This window comes from Thermomyces lanuginosus, assembly GCF_041956635.1.
Source record: "Thermomyces lanuginosus strain ATCC 200065 unplaced genomic scaffold VTN49scaffold_22, whole genome shotgun sequence".
NCBI lineage: Eukaryota > Fungi > Ascomycota > Eurotiomycetes > Eurotiales > Trichocomaceae > Thermomyces > Thermomyces lanuginosus.
In genome coordinates this window covers 26,313-48,178 of record NW_027192356.1, presented here as the reverse complement: position 1 = coordinate 48,178, position 21,866 = coordinate 26,313, and the positions used below count along the sequence as shown (strand labels likewise).

Below are 21,866 nucleotides of genomic sequence, written 5' to 3'. Positions count from 1 at the left end.
AAAAGCAGTGATAAATCCATAGCCAGTCAAACGCCACACTGAAAACGCCTCGCCATGCTCGACAAAACAAGGGTATGCCAACCAGGGGGGTGAATGAATAATTAATGCGTGCAGTGAACAATAATGTCATCATGGTCAGATTCAACAAAAGCCTTACTCATCGTCATCATCGTACGAATCTGACATATCTGCCCAGCCACAGTCCCAGCGCCGCCCATCATTCTCGTCTCTTGCGCGGAGGTCCCGCGCTTCAGGCCCCTCTCGCCAGCATCGTGCCGAGTAGTCGTCGCTGACGGTGATCAGCTCGCCTCGCTCGGTCCATGACACCGCTGAGACCTCTTTCTTGTGTGCACCAACCAGGGCAGTGCCGGTCTGATAGATGGGAACTGTGTCATCCATGAAACGGCCGACGCCGGAGCTCGTGCGCCGCACGAGTCGACTTCGTGGTGTGGGCAGGTCGGAGGAATTCTTGGAGGAGGATTTGGTGAGGAGTTTCTCGTCTGTTGGGAAGATGATGGCGCAGTTATCGCTGCTACCGACAGCGAGGAGTTCGCATCGATCGTCCCGCGCGGGCCGGATGGCGGTTTTGACGTAGAAAGTTGAGACTTGGAGCCGAGGGTGGCGAAATCCGTAGAGGGGTCCTAGGCCCTCCTTGTCCGGGCCGCCAGTGCGTCGAGGTCGAGTGTTGTTGAGCGCAAGCTCTGGGGCGCTTCCGACAATTAGATGGGACGTTGAATATGCATACACACTAGCGTCACGGCAGAGAGTGTAGAGCCGTGAGCCGTCACCGCTCATCACCATCGAAGTTACGCCAAATGCTCGATGTCTCTTGTGACATTCAGGCTCACGTGTCGTTGAGACGGGCGTAGGGCGTCCTCGACGGACATTGTACGCCGTGCGCAGATCCCACAGCTTCACGCAGGCATTGGCTTCGGAAGCGGTGACAAAGAGGTTCTCGCGACCAGGAGGAAGAAATGCGAGAGACGTGACGGTGACATCTGCTCGCGCAGTCTGCGGTTCCGCAGTCGAGGTGCGCGGAACGGACACATGAGCACCGTGAATGGTATTAACGGGTGGTGGATATTTCAATTTTTGCGACTGCACCCCTGCGCCGTTATCACTGTCGGGTGCCAGGGAACAACGGAGCTGCATAGCTGGTTGATCATATCCTTTACACCTTAGGTCCCAGATATTAACGTTGCCGTCCCGACTGCATGTCGCAACGACCCTGTTGTTGGATGCAGGCTGAAATTGCACCCGCTTGACCGAGGAGACGTGATTGGACAAGCAGTAGATGGGCTTCTGCGTGTTCATGTCCAGAATCAGGGAAGTCTGATCGCCAGCGGCGGTGGCAAGCAAGAGGTCGTCGGATGAGAATTCAAGATCCATAATAGCGTTGCCATGAGGTCGAAAGGTCAGATAAGCAGTGGAGAACCCTTGCTTGTCTTCCTTTGCAGAATCCAAAAGTCGAATGCCCCCTTCATCGTCACCAATTGCAATTAACGAATTTGCTGTGGTCGTTAGCACGACACAATTGAAACAAGTTCATTCACTTACTGTTGCAAGATGCGGTGCAAAACGGCAATACTGGCTGATCCCCCGACACACTTAAACACGCATGCATGTCCTGTGGCTGTGTGTAGAAATTTGAGGTTTGATCTCGCCAATCTTGAGAACTACGTCAGTTGCAAAAGCGATAATCAAAAGAGCACACGCCATACCACTGCCATAAGTGGTCCTGAGTATGGACCGATTCGTTCGGCCAGAGATGTTGCGCAGACAAAGCTCTCCGGGGCCGGCCAAAACCTTTGACCGTCGTATAGGGTTGACGGGTGTCTCATCTCGGGAGGTTGCAGTCTTCGGACTGGAGTGCAGCTCATTCCAAACATGATCCAGCTGAATTGTGTCGGCTGTTGGATCTTCCTTTTCATCACCCCGGATCTTGCTCACATGGACTTTCCTCGACGGAGATGACTCGAGGGGCGAATCGATCGACGAGAACGACAGCTTCCTCTTCCTGTTGGGAGTCTTCAGCAGTTCAAATGACGGGGCCTTCAGCGTGCCCGATCCCTCTTTGTCTGCCTTTGCCTTGGTAAAGGCCGGACCTTGTCTATTCAGGCTCGTGGAGCTGAGCTCCTTCAAGGCCTGTCTGTTTGTGCGTACCGACCCGGCATTTCCAGCCCCATTAAGAGCTGATCGAGGCGTGAAAAATCTCTTGAATGATCGCGGAGTGACCGGAGGCGGTCTCTTGATCTTTCGATGCGGCCCAGCATCAGATACGACCGAAGGAGGTGAAGACGGGACGCCTTGAGAAGATGATAGAAGGACTTGAGCAGAGTCAGATTTGGGCACCCCGTCTAGCTTCCGCGAGCTGTCCATTGTGGTGACATGCACAACACATCCAACAGTCCAGCAGGCAAAGGTCAATGCCAGCTGGAACTGTAAGAAAGGCGAACGTTGGCAAAGTGGGCCACCGATGCGCCGCGGCGCGCGAACGACGTGACGGCGTCCATTTCGTGTCGCGATCTGTAGATTATTTACCAGATATGGCATGTAGTATTACAAGAAATACCAAGAATGTAGGCTAAACTATATCAGGGAGGCGGTACTGCCCTTCCTTCAAAGCTTTAGAACTAAACTTTATTAGGTAGGCGGTAAAAGCTACATCGTTATCTTCGCCTGATTTTTTTACATCGAGGCCCGCGATACAAAAGTCAAGATCAAAATTGTGAAGAGAGGGAAGTCTATGCCCTCCTGTTCAAGATGGCTCCGGCCAAGCGCAAGGGAGCTGCAGGAGATGACTCGCTGAAGAAAAAGAAGCGAGCCCGCGTTGGGGCGGAGGAGAAATCAGCAAACAAGACCTCAGCAGATACCTCGAAGCAGACAAGTTCGCTACAGCGAGAATCGCAGCCTCCCGTCATTCGCGATGAGGAGCCTTCCTTTCCCCGAGGTGGCGCAAGTGTTTTGACGCCATTGGAGCGAAAACAGATCCAAATTCAGGCGACACGCGACGTCTTGTTCGAGCAAAGCGGCGGCAAGGCGAATGATGCGCCAGATGGGCTGGATTCCGACGTTGGTGCTGGCTCGGACGTGGAGGAGAATGCGGCCGCGACAAAGAAGAAGTCTCGCAAGTCACGGAGCAAGAAGCGGGACGCTGTTGAAGAGAAATCAAGAAAGGGTGTTCGAATTGAGGGTCTCAGCTTCAAGGTAGATACTCTACCCTGTACATTTGCAGGAAGCATTGGCATTGCTAACTTGGCTTAGCGACTGACCCCCGGAACTCTGGTGCTAGGCCAAGTATCTAGCATTAACGCCCATGACATCGGTCTGGCGCTGCCGAACAACTTGACTGGCTACGTTCCTTTGACAGCGATTTCGAAAGTCCTCGACGAACGAATAGAGAAACTGTTGAACGACGAAGATGACACGCCTGAAAACGGTTCTGATGCCGATCCGTTCGACTTGAAGACATACTTCTACATTGGCCAGTATCTGCGCGCGTATATCACAGCCACAGGAAGCGACGCCGCCGACACAACCTTTAAGAGCAAGAAGCGCATTGAATTGTCGCTGGATCCACGACAGGCGAACTCTGGACTGTCCAAGTCAGACCTTGTCGAGGATGCGGTTATCCAGGCTTCTGTGGTCAGCGTGGAGGATCACGGTCTTGTCATGGATCTGGGTCTCGAAGATTCTTCCGTCCGGGGGTTCATGTCCTCTAAAGATATAGATCCCGAGGTAGAGTACTCGAGTATCAGGGAGGGTTCGGTGTTCCTGTGCAGCATCATCGGATTCAACGCAAGTCGGACTGTGGTAAAACTTTCTGCCAATCTTCGTACAGCGGCATCGATCAAAAAGCACTACCTGAGCTCCGCGCCTACGATCAACACCTACTTGCCTGGTACCGCAGCGGAAATCCTGGTCACAGAGGTCCTCGAGACGGGCATCGTCGGGAAGATTATGGGTATGCTGGATGCTACTGTCGATCTCGTCCACTCTGGCGCCAACTCTGGCACTATCAACCTTGCGAAAAAGTTCCAGCCGAATACGAAAATCAAGGGTCGACTCATCTGTACATTTCCGGCAGCCGAGCCCTACAAAGTGGGCTTTTCGTTGTTGGATCATGTTCAGAAAATGGTCGCTGCGCCGATGGGCTCGGACCAGGCGCCATCGATTGCGGCGATTGTGGAAGCTAAAGTCGTCAAGGTTGATCCGGGGCTAGGTCTCTACGTGGAGATCGGCTCCTCCAAGAGATTGGGATTCGTGCACATCTCGAGGGTTTCAGATGGCACAGTTGATTCACTCTCCTCCACTCAAGGCAAATTCCGCGTAGACACTGTCCATGAAGCGCGAATAGTCGGGTACAATGCCCTCGATGACCTGTTCCTCTTGTCGTTCGAGAAGAGCGTCATCAGCCAGCCGTTCATCCGTCTCGAGGATGTCACTGTTGGGGCCGTGGTCAAGGGTACGATCGAGAAGCTCATCATTGGCCCCAATGGTATGGATGGAATCATCGTTTCGTTGGCAGACGGCATCACTGGTCTGGTTCCGGCGATGCATTTTGCCGATGCTCCCCTTCAAAACCCAGAGAAGAAATTCCGCGAAGGCATGAAGATTTCGGCGAGGATTTTGTCGGTGGATCTGCAGAAGCGCCAAATCCGCCTGACCCTGAAGAAGAGCTTGCTGAATAGCGAGGCTGCAATTTGGAAAGACTACAAAGACATCAGTCCGGGCGCACAATCTCCAGGCACAATTGTCGCTATTTATCCTCATGGCGCTGTTGTTCAGTTTTACGGCTCAATTCGCGGTTTCCTGCCCGTGTCGGAGATGAGCGAGGCATACATCAAGGACCCCGCACAGCACTTCCGGCTGGGCCAGGTAGTCAATGTCCATGCCTTGAGCGTGGATGCCACCCTAGGGAAGTTGGCTGTCTCTTGCAAAGATCCATCATTGTCGCAAGAGAGCTACCGGGAAGCCTTTGATCAGATCCGCCCGGGAACACTTGTCACCGGCACCGTTTTCGAGAAGTCCGGTGACGATGTACTCCTAAAACTGGAAAACACCGGCGTCATTGCGCGACTCGACGCCTCGCAGCTGACTGACGGCGACATTGCCAAGCAGAACTCAACTCTCGCAAAGATTCGAGTCGGTCAGAAACTGAACGACTTGGTGGTCCTTGACATTAAGAGGGCCCACCGGCTGATCAAAGTCACGCAAAAGCCGAGCTTGAAGAAAGCGCTGAAGCAAGGTGCTCTTCCAGCACAGTTCGAGGATGTTCAGGAGGGCAAGCAGGTGACCGGTTTCGTGAAGAACATCACCTCTCACGGCATTTTTGTTGGTTTCCTGGGTGGTCTCGTTGGATTCCTACCGAGACGACTGATTGACGAGGAACATCTCGCCACGGCAGACTATGGGTTCTTTGTCTCACAGCCTATCACCACCTGGGTGCATCAAATTGAACACGATCTCCGAAGATTCACCCTGACAATGCGCCCTCCGGAGCAGCCAAAGCCAGAGTCCAAGGTGCAGCCGCAGCGCACGTCAGAAGACCGTGTTGATATCTCTAACCCGGTTGACGAAAACATCAAGTCCGTTCTCGACTTCACTGTTGGCAAGGTCACAAAGGCGCGAATCGCCTCAGTCAAGAGCACGCAAATCAACGTCGTCCTCGCAGACAACATCCAGGGCCGGATCGACGTGTCAGAAGTATTCGATAAATGGGAAGATATCAAGGATCGGAAGCAGCCTCTGCGTATCTTCAAAGCAAAGCAGGTGCTTCCTGTGCGCATCCTCGGTCTTCACGATGCTCGCAGCCACAGGTTCTTGCCCATCAGTCATCGTGCCGGCAAGCATCCGGTCTTCGAGTTGTCAGCCAAGCCGAGTTACATTCAGGCCAAGGATCCTACTCCGTTGAGCCTTGACCAGATTGAGGTGGGCTCAGAGTGGATCGGTTTCGTTAACAATATCGTCGAGGGGATCGTGTGGATCAACCTGTCACCCAATGTCCGAGGTCGAGCAAGAGCGATCGACCTCAGCGACGATCTCTCGGCGCTTGTCCATGTGGAGCAAAAGTTCCCCATTGGCTCTGCTGTGAAGGTCAAGGTCACTGCCGTGGATCCGGAGAAGGGTCATCTGGACCTCACTGGCCGGCAAGGACGGGCGCGCGAGCTGTCATTTGACAAGATCTCCAAGGGCATGATTCTGCCTGGGCGTGTCACGAAAATCACGGACAACCATATTACGGTGCAGCTGAGCGAAACCGTGGTAGGTGTGGTTGGGCTGACAGAGATGGCGGACGACTATAGCAAAGTGGACCCGCACATGTACCACAAGAACGAGGTGCTGCGCGTGTGCGTTGTTGATGTTGACAAGGCCAACAAGAAAATCCATCTCTCTCTTCGCCCGTCCAAGGTCCTCAGTTCGTCGCTGCCTGTCGAGGATCCAGAGATCACGTCGATCGAGCAGCTCAAGGTCAACCAAGTCGTGCGAGGGTTCATCCGTAAGATCGCAGACAATGGCCTATTTGTCGACTTGGGACCGAATGTCACGGCATATGTCCGGATTTCCGACCTCTCGGACAACTATCTGAAAGAGTGGAAGGAATCGTTCCAGGTCGATCAACTGGTCAAGGGCAAGGTCATTGCCGCGGATCCCGAGACTAATCGACTCCAGCTGAGCCTGAAGGAGTCGGTTCTTGACCCCAACTGGAAGGCGCCGCTCACGTTCCACGACCTCAAGCCGGGACAGATTGTGACTGGCAAGATCCGCAAGGTCGAGGACTTTGGCGCGTTCATTGTCGTTGACGGTTCTGCAAACGTAAGCGGGCTGTGCCACCGGACCGAAATGGCGGATCACAAGATCGACGATGCACGAACATTGTTCGAAGAGGGCGACGTTGTCAAGGCCAAGGTCCTCAAAGTTGATCCGGAGAAGGAAAGGATTTCGTTTGGCTTGAAAGCATCTTATATCCAGGACGCCGTCGATGATAGCGATGAGGAGGGCTCGGACGACGACGTGTCCATGGATGAGGCCGACGGAATCGAAGTGAACGGTGTAGAAGAGAGTGATGAGGAGAGCGGTATCAGTATCGACATGGGCGGCGACAGCGATGAAGGCAGCGAAGGGGAGGACGAGGACGAGGACGAAGATCACGTCATGGCCGATGCCGACGACGCCGGACTCAAAGTAGGCGGGTTCGACTGGAGCGGGAATGTCGACTTAGAAAATGGCGAAGCCACGACAGAAGCAGCCGACCTGGAGGATCATGTGCCCAAGAAGAAGCGGCACCACAAGCCAACGATCCAGGTGGACCAGACGGGCGACCTGGATGCGCGAGGGCCACAGTCAGTGGCGGATTACGAACGCCTACTGCTGGCGGAACCGGACTCGTCAGCGCTGTGGGTGCAGTACATGGCCTTCCAGCTGGAGCTGGGTGAGGTAGATAAAGCACGGGAAATTGCCGAGCGCGCGATCCGCACGATCCCAATCGGCCAAGATGCAGAGAAGCTCAACGTGTGGGTGGCGCTGCTCAACCTGGAGAACACGTACGGCGACGACGAGACGCTTGAAGAGGTCTTCAAGCGCGCATGCCAGTACAATGACACGCAGGAGATTTACGAGCGGATGACAAACATTTACATTCAGTCTGGAAAGAACGAGGTAAGACCTGGGTCTGTACCCTTCTGACCTGGAATTGGAAGCTGACAGATGTTTCTACAGAAAGCGGATGAGCTGTTCCAGACCGCGCTGAAGAAGAAGATTTTCCAGTCGTCGCCGCAGTTCTTCGTCAACTACGCCAGCTTCCTGTTTGACCACATGGGCGCTCCCGATCGAGGGCGAGCTCTCCTCCCACGAGCACTGCAATCACTGCCCAAGCAGGCTCATGTCGAGGTGACCTCCAAGTTTGGCCAGCTCGAATTCCGCTCGAAGAACGGCGACATTGAGCGCGGGCGCACGGTGTTCGAAGGCCTACTGTCATCGTTCCCCAAGCGGATCGATCTGTGGAACGTGCTGTTGGATCTGGAGATCAAGCACGGTGACACGGATCAAGTGCGGCGGCTCTTCCAGCGGGTGCTGGGTCTGTCGTCATCGTCTGGGACGAAGACGAAGAAGGGGGCCACTGCGGCTGCGTCTGGAGAAGAGGGCAAGAAGAAACTCAAGCCCAAGCACGCACGGTTCTTCTTCAAGAAGTGGCTCGGGTTTGAGGAGAAGTTGGCGGCACTGGATGGTGGGAATGAGAAGATGGTGGAGGAGGTGAAGGCACGTGCGGCAGAATATGTCAAGGCATTACAGGGTTGATGGACATGTTTGAAGAAAAAAAAAAAGTTTTGTGGTGTTGACTATCTGGGATATCCGTTGGGTTCGTGTATTGTATATGCATGATAGAGCATGATATCGCAGCGTTGTCCATATGTTCGGGCTGAACGTTGGAATATGAACTTTGTACAGCGACTGTGTGCTGATTACTACTGAACTATCCAAGTCGATCATGACCCATACTCGCACGTGGGTTCCCAGCCAGGAGAATGGCCCAGAGAACCTGGTTGGATTGAATGCTGGCTTGCTTTTTGTCAGCCTGAGGGACCAGCAAGCCATACCTTTTGTCCAACCAGCAATCAAGAGGCCGAAGAACACACAACTGCTCGTGTACCTCAATATGGCTAGATGCCCCTCCAACTGATACATTGGACAAGCAGCGAGTCCGCAGAACTGTCAAGATCTCCCGTCCATTCTACTGGCGACACGCGTATGTATGTACTATCCAGCTTGGAGTGGCAAACTACGAGTGCATCCCAATAAGTAGATCGTTTTCTGCCGAAGTGACCTGTCAAACACCGAAAATCTTCCACAGGGTATGAGTACCCCGTACTCTGCAGGGTGGATTATTATTATTACTTATATTAGATAAGTAGGGCTGAAGGAGAAAAATTATATATCCAATCCTATGACTGCATATTCATGCAGCATGTGAAGAGTCCTTGCTTACATCGAGGGGAAGAGTAACCCCTCTACAAACTACCTACCTTACCTACTCCCTACCTAATTCAAGAATTTCACCGAGCACGCCAGCTTCTGCAGAGTGCATCTCAATTATGCGCAACTGACAAGGGTGCCTGGGATAAACGAAACAGGGGATCCGAAGAATTTGAGTTGATTCGACCTTCAACCCTGTTTGGCGATCGAGCCTCGGGCTAGAGCCATGTGATGAGGATTTGTGATGAGGATTCCCCTGATGAGGGAGTCGCTTCGGGGGTATTTTGGTAACTTACCCGATCGGGCATAGGGTTTAGGGCTGGAAAACGCACAAATGAAATCTCGTCTCATAATTTTTTTTTTTTTCTCTCTTTATATTTTTCTGGAAGAAAGTTCCCTTCGGCCCCAGGGCATGTAACCTGATTAAGGGGCAGGCCTTCCGGCCAATTCCGATGGTGACTCGTGCTTTTCTCTCACCGCCGTCTCTCTGCTTCTTGCTTGATTAATTAAAACATCGAGTCGAGAATATCACCAACAGACTGAACTGTCGCTTCTGTTGACCTAGCTTAAAGTAATTTTGGGGTGATTTGTTGTGCGATGGGGTGCCAAAGTGGCCGAGTATCTTGACCGCCCTGTCGGTACCTACGGAGTCTAGTACGGGGTTCGGGTGAAGCTAGGCTCCCACTGCATACGTAGTGCAGAAACTTCATCAAATCATTGCGCTCCAATTCACCATTCCATGTGTCGACGAGGAAAAAAGCTCCCGTTCTGATGCACCGGATACATTACCCGTTGCTCCCGGCCAGTCAATCAGGAACGGTCCCTTGGATATTACGGTCGCTTGTCCTGCAGCAGTTGCTGCAGCAGCGTCGGTTCCGATTTGTCCTTGCGGAACAAGCGCGTACATTAGAGCGACCCGTGCGGCTGCATTTGGCGAGAACGCCGCCAAACACCACGTATATCAGGTTACAGAGGTTATTTTCACAGGGATAACATCGAGTTATGCATTCAGACTGGCTGGTTGAGCAACCTGAGCCAGCTGTTGCTCTGCATGGCCATGGCCAAATTGATGAAAAACTCCACAGTGGCGCGGTGTCTGTCTGGCGGTGGCTGGGCCGCGGTTCTTCCCGTTCCCGAGAAACGGGGACCAAGAGCCCGATTCTGTGGGCCAGCCGGTGCTATCAGTGGGGGGAGGTCTGAGTCGAGATGCTTCACCGCGAGATTGGGATACAGATTGGTGTGATTGAAGCGGTGAGGGTCACAACACTAGGTTGGATGGCACCAATCAATCCGTCTTCCGCGACTGAAGAGAGCACGATCGGGCTCTGGGTGCGGTTCCTGTTAGTGCAGCCGACCGAACCAGCTTGATTACGTGGACAGATCGCGTCGCGTTAGGCCGGAGTGAGGCGACGGGGGCAGATGAGTCGGTCCACTCACGAGCATGCAATCAGAGGTTAGGGTTCGGTTTTTAGCACCAGGAGAACTGGATTTCGGAACTGGGCATCTTTCTCCGGCCTCTATTCTGGAAGAAGTTAATCATGAACTTTGCTTGCTACTCGTTCAGAGTTCAGACCGAACACCGTCTAAACTAGGTTCTGAAGGGAGGCATGCATTATTGCATTTTCCGTTTCAGGGACCGTCCATGAGGGGCACTGAAAAAAAATTCCCATTATCGATAGGAGTCAAGGAGGGGGAGGGGCGGAATCTGACTGTCAGCGTGAAGACTGAAGGGAGGCGTTTGCGCGTGACTGATGGATGGCAAACTGAGACAGAGAGCATCTCGTGAAACCAGTGAGCTGGGAGGATCAGATTCAGGGGGGACCGGGGTTGGCTGGTCAACGACGGCACAGCAATTTTTTTGGGGGGGGCCTGGACGGGAAGTCAGCTGGCACTGGCGGCCTGCAGGAAGGCCTGGAGGGGTGATGGAGGGGCTCCTCCGAAAGGGCGGTTTGACCAGCCCAAGCCCTTCTAATCCCGGAGTGGTTAGTGCATGGCTTGGTGCATGTATGGCGGTGCGCGAGGCTGGGCGGTCTGCCTTTCATTCCTGGTCCTGAATTTCGGTCGAAGGAAAAGAATTTCAAAACTTTGATTTTCGATCCCATTATCCATCCATGCAATGGGGGATGATGTGATTTGTATGATGGACAGAGACAGCTCGATTGATGATGAGTATAGACTCCGTAGAGGATGGGTTTGTAACACGGAAATCCATCCGATTTCCGAAGAATGGATCCTAAGGTTTGTCGCGTGTCGTTGGTTAACTGTATCGGGACGGCTTTTAGGGCACAAGCGTTAGGGCAGCGGTGCGTGTCCCAAGCCGCAGGTGCGTGTCCCAAGGCGGCCCCTTTGTGACCTGGCAACCCCGCCGCCCCTCTATGATTCGGCTGTCTCCGGGGTAGCCAGTCGCGGCTCTGGGCCCGGCAAAACAGGTCTTGTGCCCACGGCCCGCGTTCCATCCTTGCCTTTGCCCGCCCCTCTCTCTTTTCTCTCTGTTTCTCCCTTTTTTCCTCTCCATCCCCCCCCTTGACTCTCTCCTTCATTTTCCCCTCCCCCTATACACACACACACACATATTAAAAAATAAAAAAGAACAAAATACTACACATCAGATCCCCCCTTTTGTTCTTTTCTTCTCGTTCTTAATACCTTTTCCCTCCGTCCGCCTGTGGCTGGACTTTTCCTCCCCTCTACCCCCCGTCCCCCTCATCGCCCACAACCGCCCCGTCGCCCCCCCCCCTTCAGTGACGTTCTCGACCACCGTTTCGCGCCCGCAAGGAATGACCAGACCGCAACCACGATCGCACCAGTCGTTTAGTCGTCTTCAGGCGCAGTGCGAGCCCTCGGTCCGGCTAATAGCCTCGTCGTGGAGTTCAACACTTCGACCGCAATAACACGTCCTTCAACGGCCTCGACGTGGAGATGGCTCCCACTGTGACTGCCGCTACAAATTCGCCGGCCAAGAAGACCTCTGCGCCGGAAAAGAAGTACAAGTGCCAATTTTGCAATCGCGCCTTCAGTCGCAGCGAACACCGCAGCCGACACGAGCGATCTCGTAAGTGCCCAATTCGATATTTCCCTAGGAAACCCCTGGAGATGGTCCCGCTAACGCGCAACCGATAGACACCAAAGAGCGGCCCTTCAAGTGCCAGAAATGCCGGAGCACCTTTGTGCGACGAGATTTGCTCCTTCGTCATGACCGCACTGTCCATGCGAAGGATGGCGGGGTCCCTCTCGCAAGCGAAAGCCGCCGCCGTGGCGGCAATGCAGGCGTGAACAAGGCGTCATCGTCGTCATCCCCTGCGCAGGCCACAAAACCATCAATTACCATCGACCCGACCACTTTGGAGCAGATTGAGGCGAGCAGCGATGGTATGGTCGACCTTCAGACTGCTGCCATGTTGATGACAGATTTCCAACACAAGGCCGCTGCCGCCGCCACAGGTCACGCTCAGGACCGGACCGGCTCGGATCCGTCCTTCTCGCCTGACCGCGGCTCGCTCCTGCATGAACCTTCCTCCGTCAGCTACCTGTCAAGCAATGCGACGCTGCCGCAGATGCCCTGGGACACGCTGATGTCGCCCATCGACACCAAGCATCATTCCGGCGCAGCAGCCTCGTCTTCGCACGAGGGAGGTCCGTCGCTCGCCTCCATCTCCATGGAGCGCAATCTGTCGGCGCGTGATGCTCTAGCCCCGTCGCTGCATTCCTTTGTCGACTCGCTGCCGGTGTCGGGAAATTCGACGCCGAACGCCCTGTCGCCTTATCCCTCCATGACGGGTCCCGTCAGCCCCGTCAATTACCGCCGCTCGCCGGGTCCCAGCCAGGCTCTGAGCTCGCCCAAGCCGCCGCAGGTGGCCAATGACATGGAGCGGCAGATGATTGTTGATCGCATCCAGTCTGCGGACACACTGTCCAGCCTGCCCGAGGGCTTCGAATTGCCGTCGACGGCCTCTCTTAACAAGTACCTGTCGACGTACTTTAACTTGTATCACCATCATCTGCCTTTCTTGCACGTCGGGTCGTTCCACCCCACAAAGACGTCCCCGCCGCTGTTGTTGGCAGTGCTGTCCATTGGGGCCCTCTACGCATTCGAGCGCGATGATGCGTTTATGCTGCATGTGGGCTCCAAGGTGCTGGTGAATCAATTCCTCCAGCAAAAGGACAACTTTGACTCGCGCAAGTGCCCGCTGTGGGCCATGCAGAGCACACTGCTGAACATGGCATTTGAGAGCTGGAGTGGCGATCCAAAGGGCCTGGAGTGGACCTGCTCGATCAAGAGCTTGCTCGCAAATGTAAGTTCTTTTTTTTTTTCTTGCAGAAAATTTTTTTTCTTAGGCTCATGCTGACTTTTGTAGATGGTCGCTGGAAACCGCTATCAGCTGAAGCTGCGGACTGAAGCTCGGGAAGGCCGCCCGCCCACGCGCGAGGAATGGATCGAGGATGAGTCGTGCCGCCGGACGTACTATGCGGTGTACATCTTCTTCGGCCTGCTGACTCTGACCTTCAACCACACCCCCGCGATGAGCCTGGATGAGCTCGACAGCCTCGAGTTGCCGTCATCCGAGTCGCTGTGGAGTCTCGAGCCGAGTGACGAGGAATCCTGGCAACGCAGCCTGGCATCCTCGACGGTGATCAGCGTCCGCGAGGCACACGACCGTCTGTTCCAGGGCGAACAGACCCGGTACAGCGCTTTCGCGACGCGCGTCATGATCAACGCCCTGTTCTTGCAGGTGTGGAGCCACAAGCGCAGCTTCGAAGCCCTCCAAGACGTCGTTACCGAGTACAAGCTGCGACTCGCGCTGGAGACGTGGGAGCAGTCGCTCGACGTCTGCGAGCCGGAGACCATCGTGGTGCCGTTGAGCACTCCGCACAAGGGCCACCCGCTGATCTTCAACTCGATGGCCGTCTATCGCAACACGCGCGCGCGGTTGGAGGTGGACCTGAAGTCGGTGCAGGAGGCCATGCGCTACCACTCGTCCTATGAAGTGGCGGCTGCCATGACCGTGGCGCGCGACAAGGTCAACCGCTCGACGGAGATGAACAAGGTCATTGAGCAGTGCTTCGAATGCATGGAGATCGCCGCCGTGCAGGGCATCAACTGGGTTGCCACGACGTCGGCCACCAACTGGAGTGTCGAGCACCCCTTGTGCGGTCTCGATCTGATGGTGATCTTGAGTCTCTGGCTCTACCGTCTGGAACATGATGGAGAGCCCGTCTCGGATGACGAGCTGCGCCTCTACAGCAAGGTGCGCAATTTGTTTGATGACGATGCCATCGATGCTTTTGGCAAGCTCAGCTCGACGGTGGCTCGTGTGTGGGGCAACATTCTCGATGGTGTTGTTGTCTGGGGGTATGTCTCCCATTACAACCTCTGATTTTTTTTGGATCTGTACTAACAGTTTTGTAGGATTACCAAGCTCATGGGCGAATCCTTCAAGCTCCATGCGCAGGCTCTGGTCGGATATGAGGATTCACTGCAGGTGACGAAGGACCAGCCATTCAATCCCATGTCCACCAAGGGACTTGCAAGTGTGGGCACTGCATACTAGTGCCACACATGATGGGATTTTCTATCTTCGCGTCACTCCTTTGCCCTGGGCGCGAGAGAAATCTCGGTCTGGGCCTCTTTTGTCGCCGCTTTTTTGTTGTCATGATTTCCGAGTTTTGCTGCTTGATGAAACACGTGTGGGCATTTGCCCTCAGGTAATCGTTTGGTTTTGGTTTTGTTTGTTCATGCTGATTTTGTCTGTTTGCTGTTTTCATGCATCGGGTTTGTTTGTTTGGTTTCGTCAGCGTCCACAGGAGTCCGGTCAGTGCGCGTTGGTTTTTGGGTTAGCGAGGCAAACAGGGTCGACACCTGGCTGGTCCTGTGTTCCTGTGCTTTTTGATCCATACTTAATCGCCTAATGTTTTGCATGTGCTTGTTGATACCGCTTTCGTTTGTTAGTCTGTGATGTTTTTATGGCATGGCTGTGGATGACCTCCCGGCTCTCCTCTCTAATGTTGGATGATGCCATGTACAATACGTGAATTTGATGTCTTATAGAGCCGGTTCAATTTCAGGTTGTTAGTTTTATTCTAAATCAAGTGTCGTGAGTTAGTAGGCTGGAAAGTCTTAGTCCCTGCAGTGGTGCCAGTTCGACACTAATGCGCCGCTACACTCCAACCACTAGCCCTGCAAAACTTCACCTCCATTTCAGCAACAATCATCACCATGCCGCCGCCGATAGAGAACGTGGAATCGAAGACGACCCCTTCCCATCCTCAATGGCGCCGAATCAATCATCATCGCCATCCACCGCGGTGACCCTCTCGACGCCGAAGCCGGAACCCGCATCGCACGATCCTCGACACAGCAGACTCCGAGACCCCGCAACATGGGACACGTTCAGCACCGTGTCGTATCTTATCTTCTTCTCCATCCTCGGCACGCTCGCACGCCTTGGATTACAATCACTGACAACTTACCCGAACGCGCCCGTGACGACGGGCGTTCTCTGGGCGAATGTAGCGGGGTGTGTCGTGATGGGTTTGTTGGTCGAATTGCGACCGAAACCAGTGGCATCAGCTACGCAGAATAATAATGATCATAATAATACAGCGGGTGGCGGTGACCGCAATGGAAGCAAGAGAAGTACGGCGAGTATGATTATGCCGCTCTACGTTGGCCTCACGACGGGATTCTGCGGGTCGACAACCTCGTTCTCGAGTTTTGCGAGGGATATGTTCCTGGCGCTGGCGAATGAGTTACCGGAGGATTCAATGGGGCATATTCGAAGTCGGGGTCGAGGGGATAGTGTGATGGCTATCGCGGCCGTGATTGCGCTTACGATTGGGATGAGTATTGCTGGGTTGTACCTTGGTGGACATGCTGCGATGGTGCTGAGGGCAACATTGCGGCAGTCCATCCCCGGAGGAAGCCTCATTCGGCTTATCATTCCCTTGGGAGTTGTATTGGGATGGACGTCATGGCTTGCTGCGCTCCTCCTCTCAATCTTCCTCGCGCCATCGTCGCAGAACTACTGGCGCAGCTCTGTGCTCTTTGCGCTGGTCTTTGCTCCGCCGGGGTGTCTCCTTCGGTACTACGTCTCGCGGTGGTTGAATCCGCGACAAAAGAGCTTTCCGCTGGGCACGTTTGCGGTGAATATCTTCGGGACGCTCGTCCTGGGGGTATGTCTCGATTTGCAGCATGTGCCGCCGGTGGTTCGCGCGTATGCCGCGTGCCATGTCCTGCAGGGCGTGATGGACGGGTTTTGCGGGTGTTTGACCACTGTGAGTACGTTTGTGGTGGAGATCACTTCCCTCTCTCGGCGAAGAGATGGCTATGTCTATGCCGGGGGAAGTATAATGGTCGCGCTGGCGGTCATGGTGATTGTCGCGGGAAGTCTTCGATGGACGAGAGGATGGGAGGATGCTTCATGTTCGACATAATTAACGTTCTCTTGTGGATTCATTAAAACAGAAAATTAGATTATATACATACATTACTATTATAATATAATAGAGTCCCGAATAGATATCCGAATCAAAGCATATCATTCGTGTTAATCTCCGTACTATGCGAAAACGTCCTCATCGCCCCAATACTGCTATCGCCTCCTCCCGATTGCTGGGAAACGGACTGCGACCGCAACGTCGACCCATCGTGCTGTTGTTGTCCTCCTCTATTCTTTGAACTCCCTGCACTCCCCGTTCTCCCCGCGCTGCTCGATGACCCGGCAGCAGTAGCGCCGCCATTCTGTTGTTGCATATGCGTCATCTCCCACTGAGCCTGATTATATTCGTCCTCATCCCCGTTTAATATCCCCGTCGGTTGTGTCAAGAATCGTAGTGATTGCCCTTGCGTTCGCGCCTCGAGACTCCGCGCCTGAAACTGTCCCAGGACTTTCTCATGATATCCGCCTCGTTCGTGGTGGAAGCCGCGGGCGTGCAGATCGCGACGACGTTCTTCGTCTTTGATGGCGGCGCGTTTTTGTGCCGCTAAAAAAAAATATCCCCGAACATCAGCGAACAGGTGTTGGAGGGGGTAAAGGGAAGGGGGGTGGGGGAAAGGATATACCCTGCCAGAATATAGCATATATGACGACGGTCAAGATGCAGGCGCTGGAAAAGGCAAAGAGGATGCCGAGTTCTTGTCCGAGGCTCGTGATGGGGGTGTAAGGGGGGTAGTGGACTTGGTCGCTGTGTTTCCTCATTTTTCCTCTTATGCTTGTCCCTTTCCTTTTTTTTTCGTTTGATCAAGCTAGCGATCCGAGGTTTGAAAGAATGTCGAGGATGGGTTCTGATGAAGGAGGATATTGTTTTTATTATTAAGTTTGGCCCGTATAGCCTATCTTTCTTTGCTGACGGGCGTTGCGGCTTTGAGTAAATTGCGGGGGCCAAACTAATCGGATCATTTTGATTGATCTCCATCGCACGACGCCCGGTCGTCTGGAGGCTTTCTAGTCGTTTTCTAGGCTGCGGGTGGTCGCATGATGTAACTTGGTTATTGGGAAAATTATCCGCGATATTCCGCGTTAATATATTGCCTAATTTGGTAAACGATTCCATCTATAGGAATGGTATATTCGATTATACTAGCTGTCGACTGGGTTATCAGTCACTCGAGTAACCCATACTTTGAAGTAAATGTTGAATCTCCTCTTCTTTCCCCTGACTTTCGAGGACATTGACGAGATTTTCCAGAGCTTTTGCTGTGGCAGGATGCTCGGGCCCGAGTGTTTGGTCCAGTCCTTCAAGAGCCCACCGAAACAACTCCTCAGCCTCTTCATCCCGCTCCTGATTATACAAGGCTAGACCGAGGTTGTTGACGGTCTGGAGCGTGTCGGGATGATTGGACCCCAGCACTCGCTCTCGTCGCTCGAGAACCCGTCCAAGTAATTCTTCAGCTCCATAGTACTCCCCCTGGTCCTGTAGAACCATGGCGAGGTCGTTTTCCGTGTCCAAAGCAAGAGGATGCTCCGGCCCCAGCTCCGATCCCATCTCCCCCAGCAGGTCTCGGAACATCAGCTCGGCCTCTCGATACTTCTCCTGCTGCTGGTATGTCTGGGCGAGACAGTCGATGCTCACTTTGGTGCTTGGGTGGTCAAGTCCTAACACCTTGCTGCGTCCCCATAGTGCCCGTTGAAACAGCGTCTCGGCCTCGGCGTATTGGCCCTGGAATTGGAGAACCTGGCCGAGGTTGTTGACGGTGTCGAGTGTGAGTGGGTGCTCGCGGCCCAGAGCAGTTTCCATGCCTTCGAGCACGTCTCGATACATGGCTTCAGCCTCCCGCCACTTGCCCTGCCGCTGAAGTGCTAGACCCAGATAGCCACCACTTTCAAGAGTCTGTGGATGGGTTGGCCCTAGTGCGTTCTTTCGTCCTTTTAATGCTCGCCGGTGCATTGCCTCGGCTTCAGTATTCCGGTTTTGACTCTGGAGAACCATGCCGAGAAAGGAGGCAGCTCTCAGAGTCTCAGGATGCTCACTTCCTAGCACCTTTTCATACCCTTCCAATGCCCGTCGGTGCAATGTCTCTGCTTCTTCGTACCGTCCCTGCCTCTGCAGAACCTCTGCAAGAATGTTAACGCTGTTGAGCGTGTCGGGATGCTCCATCCCTAGACCCTTCTCCCGTCCCTCCAAAGCTCGTCGTAACATCGCCTCGGACTCGTCATACCGGCCCAGTTTAATGAGGGCTCCCCCGAGGTTTCGAAGGCTGCTGAGGGTGTTTGGGTGCTCGGACCCCAACGTCTTGGTCAATCGTTCCAGGACCCGTCGATACATTTCCTCTGCCTCATCGTACTTGCCCTCGGTATCTAGGACAATGCCAAGGATATTGACGCTGCGAATAGTATCTGGGTGTTCGGGTCCCAGAATCTTTTCTTGTCTATCGACCGCCCGTCGACAAATCTCTTCGGCTTCTTGCAAACGATTCCTATGCTCAAGAGCTAGGCCGAGGTTGTTGAGGCTTTGAAGTGTGTCCGGATGCTCGGGTCCCAGCTGTTTTTCGTATTCCTCTACCGCCCTCTGATGCAGCGCCTGGGCCTCTTCATACCGGCCCTGTCGCTGGAGAATCAGGCCAAGGGCGTTGACACGGCTCAAGGTCTGTGGGTGGCTGGGACCCAGTTCCTTTTCGGCAGTTGTGAGCGCCCGTCGCTGCATCTTCTCCGCCTCGCGATATTGACCGAGAAGCTCGAATCCGGTGCCAACTTTTGTCACCAGCTCGGCTTCGCCACCGTCTGTATCCTCTGGATGGTCCAGAACGTACCGTGTATGCGGGATGTATCTCGACCATACTCCTCTATTTTCGTGCTTCGGTGTCGGGAACACATCCACAAGACGGTGCAGTACATCGGCCGTCCATTTTTTGCGCTCTCCCTCCTGGTCCAGCCAGTTTAACATTGCCAGCCGAACCAGTCGGTGGATATCGTACGTGTCGGGTTCCTCCCGTTCGGTGACGAACGCATAGGCCTTGAGCGTTCCAATTGCGTCTTCCATTTCAATCGCATCACCGGCCGGAGGAAGCAGGGATTGTGGAATATCCTTCTCGCTCAGAAAGCACATGAATTTCAAATACTCAGCAGCCAGAGAGTCATGCTCGGCGATCTGGCGGAATGAGATAAGCCAGGTAGTCGCGACTGGATTTTGGATCCCCTTGTACCGATGACGGTCCTCAAAGTCCCGACTGAGCAGGCTGACCAAGTTCTTGTCACTCGACTCGCAAAGCTCAACATACCTTGCCGTCGTGACACGTTTCTTGGCCATGTAAGCGGCGGCTTGTCGGATGGCGAGCGGCAGATACCCGAGCATCTCGAGAAGCTGGATCGTGCGTTCCGTGTTTCGCATCATATTCTCCGTCAGATGGGTCTTTAGCAGCTTGAGGGCATCCTCCTCGCTCATTCCTTCCACAGTGATGACGTCCCTATCAGGAATATCAAGGGTGTTTATAATTTCTCGATTCCGCGTTGTGAACAATATAGACCCTTTCAGACTGAACGGGAGGTATTCATCAAGACCCAAATCCTCGAAAAGGTCTGGGTCATCGGCATTGTCAATGATCAAGAGCCAGCTGCCGGCACTTTCATCACTAAGCGCGGATTTCACGAGTGTTTTGACATCCGCGTCTTCCTCATCAATTCCACGAATCTTCAACAACTGGCCAATGTGCCGGTATGCATTCTCAAAGCTGGCGGCGTCAATGGCCGGAACCCAAAACACAGAGCAGCTCGGATGCCCTTCGCGGACACGAAAGGCAGCCTCGAGAGCGATTTGTGTCTTCCCAACGCCTCCGAGGCCGACAATGGCAGTTCGTTGACAGTCATCTGCTTCTGCATCGGGAGGGATCTTCGAGAGAAGTTCCTCCAATATTGATTCACGGCCGACAAAGTTTTTGTTTCTACCAAAAGAGACGGCGAAGTGCACCTCTGCGAGAAGTCAGTGTTAGAAGAGTTGCAGTTACATTTAGCAGTCTCACTTGGCTGTTTCATTGCTGGAGGTATTGTCGGGGCAACCTGTTGTCCACTCGCCGGGATGGAGCCAGTAAAATAGGCCACAAACTTGTTAATAGCTCTCTCATTCTCGGCCAGATAATTATGCGTGTGCGCTGAGATACTGCTCGCTTTGTCCCAGTCAGACAAAGTAATATCTTGCAGTCCTTGCTCAACATTGAATCGGAAGTACTCGCCATCATCACCGAACCGATTATCCAGGCTGAGCGCCACTCTTTTTGAGGACGTCGCCATCCGTTTCAATGCATCGATGATGGATAGTCGCGAATCCCTGATGGTGACAACATCCCCAAGGCCCGTGCCAATGCTGAGAACTCGCAACTGCTTACGCTCTGGGAACTGCCGCCGCCCTTCCTCGATCAGAAGTTCACATGGGTTGTTGCACCCAAAGCCGGCATCGATGAACTCGATTTCATCCCGGCCGAGCTTGATAGGCTTGAAAAAAGTGGTTGCCGCTGATGTTGCCCGTGCGACCTGCCAGATCGTGCATGAACTGAATGCGGTAGAAGTGTCGTACGTCTTGAACAGGGTGGGAAGTGTGTCAAGGTTGTCTTTAGTAATCGCTAGGACCGCTCTACCGCATGTCAGCGAGCGCTCTCATAGTCGGACAAGTTTTGACGACATACGTTTTCGTGCAAGTAGGGTCCCGAAAGAGCATATCACTATGTTTACATGCTTCAATTGTTTGCTGGCCTTGATTCCGTCGAGATACGCATTCCGGCTCCACACAATATTCTCTAATTGTCTGTTTAATTGCTTCCTCGAGTGCCGTTGCGGAGAAAGCTCCCGATGGCCGCCCCGGAAGAATCGCGGTCCGTTTCGAGGTAAAAGCCTGCTGGGCGACATTGCGATATGCTTGAATGCACTCGCCGACTGTCATACGTAATCTCCCAAGCATTATCGCAATAATCCTATTTTTCATCAGCTAATACATTCAATACGAGAAGTAACAATGGGCAATACCCGCCCGTGCTCGTGCCACCGATCAAATCAAAGTGTTCACATGGCCGCGGAATATGATCCAAACCTTTCGCATCGCGGATCTTCTCCATGATATTTTCGAGAATAAGAAGACTGGACAGGCCCCGGATTCCGCCACCATCTTGAACAAGGTCAGCGGAATCAAGTAAACAATGGCATTGAGCGTACCGAGCGATAAGATCCTGATGGGTTCTTCTGAAGCCATGGCTATCTGATTATTATTTTGGATTAGAAGTCAATACGCCTCCAATTGTCCGTTACAGAGTTGAACAGGCAAGCCTATTGTCTGTGCCATGAGCACCGCTTGAAGTCAAGATCGACGCCGTCTAAGTTCAGCTCGCGGTGCGGAAACGGACGCATCGGACCGTAGAGCCGCTTTCAGGCACCTGAGGTGTGGGGTAATTACACGTCTAATTCGTCCCAAGG

General features: G+C 53.7%; 6 protein-coding genes across 6 annotated transcripts; 3 read left to right on the top strand and 3 right to left on the bottom strand.

Moving 5' to 3' along the window:
• Positions 1-153: 153 nt before the first annotated feature.
• On the bottom strand, positions 154-2,379 carry VTN49DRAFT_924 (uncharacterized protein; the record flags this gene model as incomplete). Its single annotated transcript, XM_069416599.1, has 3 exons — positions 154-1,511; positions 1,558-1,668; positions 1,722-2,379. 3 exons carry the CDS (start codon positions 2,377-2,379, stop codon positions 154-156), a joined length of 2,127 nt encoding a protein of 708 aa, XP_069269964.1.
• Positions 2,380-2,763: 384 nt separating this feature from the next.
• Positions 2,764-8,298, top strand: VTN49DRAFT_923 (uncharacterized protein; the record flags this gene model as incomplete). The annotated part of the gene is made up of 3 exons (XM_069416598.1): positions 2,764-3,207; positions 3,265-7,659; positions 7,720-8,298. 3 exons carry the CDS (start codon positions 2,764-2,766, stop codon positions 8,296-8,298), a joined length of 5,418 nt encoding a protein of 1,805 aa, XP_069269963.1.
• A 3,594-nt stretch (positions 8,299-11,892) lies between these two features.
• Positions 11,893-14,522, top strand: VTN49DRAFT_922 (uncharacterized protein; the record flags this gene model as incomplete). Its single annotated transcript, XM_069416597.1, has 4 exons — positions 11,893-12,025; positions 12,094-13,265; positions 13,329-14,323; positions 14,381-14,522. The coding sequence occupies 4 exons, from the start codon at positions 11,893-11,895 to the stop codon at positions 14,520-14,522; spliced, it is 2,442 nt and encodes an 813-aa protein (XP_069269962.1).
• Positions 14,523-15,120: 598 nt separating this feature from the next.
• On the top strand, positions 15,121-16,404 carry VTN49DRAFT_921 (uncharacterized protein; the record flags this gene model as incomplete). The annotated part of the gene is made up of 1 exon (XM_069416596.1): positions 15,121-16,404. One exon carries the CDS (start codon positions 15,121-15,123, stop codon positions 16,402-16,404), a length of 1,284 nt encoding a protein of 427 aa, XP_069269961.1.
• Positions 16,405-16,498: 94 nt separating this feature from the next.
• On the bottom strand, positions 16,499-17,168 carry VTN49DRAFT_920 (uncharacterized protein; the record flags this gene model as incomplete). The annotated part of the gene is made up of 2 exons (XM_069416595.1): positions 16,499-16,953; positions 17,033-17,168. 2 exons carry the CDS (start codon positions 17,166-17,168, stop codon positions 16,499-16,501), a joined length of 591 nt encoding a protein of 196 aa, XP_069269960.1.
• A 400-nt stretch (positions 17,169-17,568) lies between these two features.
• Positions 17,569-21,645, bottom strand: VTN49DRAFT_919 (uncharacterized protein; the record flags this gene model as incomplete). Its single annotated transcript, XM_069416593.1, has 5 exons — positions 17,569-20,375; positions 20,426-21,033; positions 21,086-21,370; positions 21,423-21,561; positions 21,609-21,645. 5 exons carry the CDS (start codon positions 21,643-21,645, stop codon positions 17,569-17,571), a joined length of 3,876 nt encoding a protein of 1,291 aa, XP_069269959.1.
• Positions 21,646-21,866: the final 221 nt, after the last annotated feature.